The following is a 5517-nucleotide window of genomic DNA, read 5'->3' on the forward strand; positions in this document are numbered from 1 at the left end:
AAAAAAAAAAAAAAAAAAAAAAAAAAAGAAAAAGGTTTTGCTCTGTTCCTTGGAGAGGGAAACAAGCAGCATCTTTGTAGAGAAGAACAGAGAGACCAGAATTCTCCAAAGCCAAAACCCATTTTCTTCTCTCTCTGTGCGTGTGTGTGTGTGTGTGTGCAGAAGCTGCTACAGCTCCCCTGTGTCACTATCACCGTCCAAACCCTTCTCTATTTCAAACCAGGGAAGAACAGAGAACTTTTCTTAAAGCAAAGGGCATCTTGAATCAGCCGTTTCTGTGAAAACCCATCATTCCTATTACTCAAATGCAGCAGCACCTGATGCAGATGCAGCCCATGATGGCTGCCTATTATCCCAACAACGTCACTACTGATCACATTCAACAGGTTCTTCTTCTTCTTCTTCTTCCTTTTTTATTTCTGTCTTGCAATCCATTTATCTTATTAATCCAACCCCATTTCCTGTTTTTCTTTCATTTCCCCTCTTTCTCTCAACTGGGTTTTCTTTGTTTTTCACTTATGGATGCTTTTCTTCTTTTAAATATTGGGTTTCTTCTTTCACGTGCCTTTGTCTCTACTGGATTATCTAATTACACAAGCTGAGACTAACCCATCTATGGATTTCTTGTTTATTTCCATCTCTTTTCTTGATATTTAAGTGTTTGTTTCCTTGTTGGTCTAAAGTTTATCACTCTGTTTTTTGAAATTGCATGATTGACTTCTGCCTTTTGGCCTTAATCTTAATGGAAAAGGAAGCTGAACTGGTTGGATGGTGGCTTATTTATGCTTTTTTGCCCCTCCCTAGCAATCAAGTGGACCAAAAGTGGTTTGTTGGGATATGACATTTATGAGCTTGAGGTTGATTTAGATGCTTGAAACCTCCCTCATATGAAACAGTTCAGGGCTTTGTTGAAGATCGTTTGGGAGGGAGTCTACATTGGTTAATTTAGGGAATGATCGTGAGGTATATATCTCCATTGGTTGGTACGAGGCCTTTTGGGGAAGCCCAAAGCAAAGCCATGAGAGCTTATGCTCAAAGTGGACAATATCATACCATTGTGGAGAGTCTTTATTCCTAACATGATATTAGAGTCATGCTCTTAACTCAACCATGTCAATAGGATTCTCAAATGTCGAACAAAGAAGTTGTGAGGCTCGAAAGTGTAGTCAAAAGTGACTCAAGTGTCGAACGAAAGGTGTACTTCGTTCGAGGACTCCAAAGAAGGGGTTGAGCCTCGATTAAGGGAAGACTGTTCGAGGGCTCCATAGGTCTTTGAGAAGGCTCTATAGTGTACTTTGTTCGAGGGGAGGATTGTTGGGAGAGATCCCGCATTGGCTAATTTAGGGAATGATCATAGAAGCCTTTTGGAGAAGCCCAAAGTAAGGCCACGAGAGCTTATGCTCAAAGTAGACAATATCATACTATTGTAGAAAGTCGTTATTCCTAACCAGCTTGAGCTCTTTGAGGACTACAAGTTTATCACTTCTGATCAAACCTAAAAACTGATTGTCGTTCTAGAGAACCAAACATTATAGGATGGAGGAGTTGTCGTATGAGATTAGTCGAGGTACGTGTAAGTTGGCCGATAAAAATCATAACCCACCTTATATTCTTCGTCCAGCACCATACCTCTTAAATTTTTCATCCAACAGCGATTTTCCGCTACGTTTTTTACATGATATGTTCGTAATTTTCGAACTTCTTATTTGATAATCTATGATGCAGTATCTGGATGAGAACAAGTCACTGATATTGAAGATTGTTGAGAGCCAAAACTCAGGAAAACTGAATGAATGTGCAGAGTAAGAATTTATGCCTTTTCTAATGATTCCACTTATCATCTGTTTTTCTATGGAAGTGACTGTTTTCCCTTGCATTCGTGCGCTCCGTGCACATCGTAGCTCTCTCGTAGTTAACTGTATAATTCGGCTTATATCCGTATTGTGGCTATGGCTATAATGGTATTCTAAGAAAGAATTGTGAGATCCCACATTAGTTGAAGAGAGTAACAAAACATTCCTTATAAGGGTGTGGAAACCTCTCCCTAGTAGACACGTTTTAAAACTGTGAGGCTAATGGCGATACGTAACGGGCTAAAACGGACAATATCTACTAGTGGTGAGCTTGAGTTGTTACAAGACATTGCATCACTCTTTAAATAGCTGTCATAATGTGAGTTATCTCTCTGATTGATCATTGTTGGATTGATTTTGATTCATGATGATCACAATTCTTCTTGAGTGAGTAACAATGTTAATGGATGAAAATGGATTGATATCTAATCGTTCACCTATTCAGTTGTCTTGTACTTTTAGACGTGATATTGTGACACGATTATTAGTTTGAACTAGATTCAATTATTATGAGATTGAGGACGACTGTAACAGCCAAAACCCACTGTTAGTAGATATTCTCCGCTTTGACCCGTTACGTATCGCCATCAGCTTCACGTTTTTAAAACACGTCCAATAAGGAGAGGTTTCCACTCCCTTATAAGAGATGCTTCATTCCCCCCTCCAACCGATGTGGGATCTCACAATCCACCCCCCTTGGGGGCTTAGCGCTAGCCGATATTGTCCACTTTGGCTCATTACATATCGCCGTCAGCTTTATGATTTTAAAACACGTCTGTTAGGGAGAGGTTTTCACTCTCTCATAACAAATGACAATATCTACTAACGGTGAGTTTAGGTTGTTTCAAAAGTAACTCGCTTATGTTCTTTCTCTGCAGGAATCAAGCAAGGTTACAGAGGAACCTCATGTACTTGGCTGCCATTGCTGATTCTCAACCACAACCAACTGCCATGCATGCCCAGGTATGAACATAAAACCGTTACGAGACGTAAATTTATCCGATCACTAGCTGTGCATTGTTAGAACACCTCGTAATTTCGCTTTCACTCGACCGTAACAACCATTTCCATTACCACCATTGTTCTACAACGCTGTATACGAAACCCGAGTTCTTCAAGGATTTAGATATAGATTTAGGTGCTTAATCCAAGACGTTTTGGTTTTGCCATATTCTCTCCAGTACTCTTCCAGTGGCATAATCCAACCAGGAGGACATTACATTCAGCACCAACAAGCTCAGCAGATGACGCCACAATCACTCATGGCCGCTCGGTCGTCCATGTTGTACACCCAGCAGCCATATTCAACGCTGCAGCAGCAACAAGCTTTGCATAGCCAACTCGGGATGAGCTCGGGAGGAGGCATAGGATTCAACATGCTGCAAAACGACGCAGCCAATGCAGGAGGAGGCAACGGAGGAGGACTTGGAGGAGGAGGAGGAGGCTTTCCAGACTTCGGCCACGGCGGTAGCCTAGGCGGTGGGAGCAAGCAAGAGATGGGAGGAACGGGGTCGGGCGAGGGACGAGGAGGGAGCTCCGGGAGCCATGGCGGTGACGGAGGTGAGACGCTGTACTTGAAATCAGCTGATGATGGGAACTGAAAGCATGGATGAAAAGTAGGTAGAATTAGAAGTTAGGAAGATAAAAGAAGAGAAGAAACCTTCTTGCTTTTAGCTTTATGTGTAAACAATGGTGTGAGGATTCAAACCTCATAAAACTTAAAAACTTTGGTATCCTCTTCTTACAATATTCTCAAAATTGTTTTTAAAATTATATTTATATTTCAAAATTTTTAAAAGGGTAACCTTACAAAATTGAATTCATAAATCTTACTATAAAGTTTTAATCAATATAAAATTTAATTTTATATTTAATATGTCATAATGTTTTTCATCTATTTTTGCGGGAATCAAAGCGGGCATTCGTCATGAAGTTCGGGTTTTGGGTTTTTTTCCCATATATATACACATCGATACATTAAAAAATATTTATTTCAAAAACCTTTTGATAGATAATTTTCATATTTTAATATAATTTCTATTTTGTAAAACATCCTAATAACCAATATTTCATTATAATTTATGAGAACAAAAAAAAATATATATGTAAAATTAGAGTAAACCCTCGTTTAAAAATAACTTAGAAATATAAATAATATATTTATTGGCAGGGTTGTGGGAATGTGATGTGTCTGAAAAACTCTCGAGATAAGATATTTATTGTTATATGCCTAATCTTGTCGAGATAAGATATTTATCGTTATATGCCTAATCTTTGTTGCATTCACATTCGTTCAACTAAAAACGATCAACAAAGATTCAAACAAACTCTCAAGGTCAAAAAGTAAGAATGTAGTTCATAATCAACGACCATCTTTTTGTGAAATTTCTAAGTTCTCACCAGTCATATTCCACGGTTCTTTTAATTTTTTAATTAATGACCTTTTTGCCCTTTTTGTCCCTTAAATAATATATTTAATTTTTTTAATTAATGACCTTTTTACCCTTTATGCCTCTTGTCTTTTGATTAAATGAATACATTTTAACCATTTAAGTTTCAGTATTACCTAAATTAAGAACAAAGAATATTAATAATTTTTTTTTTTTTTGGTGAAAAAATAATTGTATTCAGGTAATTGAAGAACAAAGGATGGTCAATTTTGGCCAATCCAATTACATGTATCACTCTCACTCATTTTTTAAAAAAAGAATGAAATAAATTTATATGAAAAAAAAAAAAAAATTGTATGAAGAACACTATACACAAACTTCTACATTGATTCAAGGCCTCAAGGAAGGATCTTTCTTCTGGGTTTTGTTAGCCATGGAAGCCACTGCAAACCCATCAGCATTCAGCCCAGATGAGGCCGAGGAGCCATCATGGACAGCGGCGGCACCGTCGTCCGCCTCGCTCAACGTACATCGGCCACGGCTGAACCCCGGAATAAACGAGCAGGGATTCCTACTGGAACTAGGCACGGCACCTCGCAGCATCGCCATGGGCACCCTCGGTGCCGGAAGCCACCGCTCTCCGGTCATGACCCTCGCCGCCGACATGTGGAAAACACAGAGAAAAATGAAAAGAAACGCCGCCGTGTTCATAACAGAAAAACCCATTTGAGAGAAGAAGAGATTGGTTTGGTGAGCAATGAAAGGAAAGATTTTTAAGTGTATATATAGAAGAGATTTCAAGAGTTGACTGAGACAAGCCGCGGCCCGCGGAAAGTTTGAATATCAAAGGGAATCAAGAAGGATTCAACGCCCAACTTAGTCATATATGATCATATATATATATATATATATATAAAGTTTATAATGGCTATGGGATTTGGGTTTTGATTTTGGTTTTACACACATACACATTGGATTAGAATTTGCCCTTTTACTTTTCTTCATACTTTTAAAAATTGAAAAGGGTGTCCGGTTATCGTTAGCGATTAGTGATTAGGTAGATATCGAGTCATTGGTATTTAATATACATTTAGATAAGTGGGTTCTACAAAAAAATGTGTGATGCTCGAGTAAAAAGGAGGAATATGAATGAACTGAGATCACATTCGAATGAGAATGATCTTGGGAGTGATTAAAATGACTACGGAAACGAATAAGTTGTATATTTATGAGAAATATAAAGTCAAATGTGCTTTTTTTTTTTTTTTTTTTTA

At 38.2% G+C, this 5517-nt stretch overlaps 1 protein-coding gene across 1 annotated transcript; it reads left to right on the top strand.

The window, feature by feature from the left end:
- The first annotated feature begins 36 nt into the window (after positions 1-36).
- LOC111450707 (GRF1-interacting factor 1) lies at positions 37-3593 on the top strand. Its single transcript, XM_023090947.1, has 5 exons — positions 37-386; positions 1726-1802; positions 2732-2816; positions 3035-3490; positions 3528-3593. The coding sequence occupies exons 1-4, from the start codon at positions 306-308 to the stop codon at positions 3452-3454; spliced, it is 663 nt and encodes a 220-aa protein (XP_022946715.1). The 5' UTR covers positions 37-305; the 3' UTR covers positions 3455-3490; positions 3528-3593.
- The last annotated feature ends 1924 nt before the right edge of the window (positions 3594-5517 follow it).

This window comes from Cucurbita moschata, unplaced genomic scaffold (assembly GCF_002738365.1).
Source record: "Cucurbita moschata cultivar Rifu unplaced genomic scaffold, Cmos_1.0 Cmo_Scf00012, whole genome shotgun sequence".
Lineage (NCBI taxonomy): Eukaryota > Viridiplantae > Streptophyta > Magnoliopsida > Cucurbitales > Cucurbitaceae > Cucurbita > Cucurbita moschata.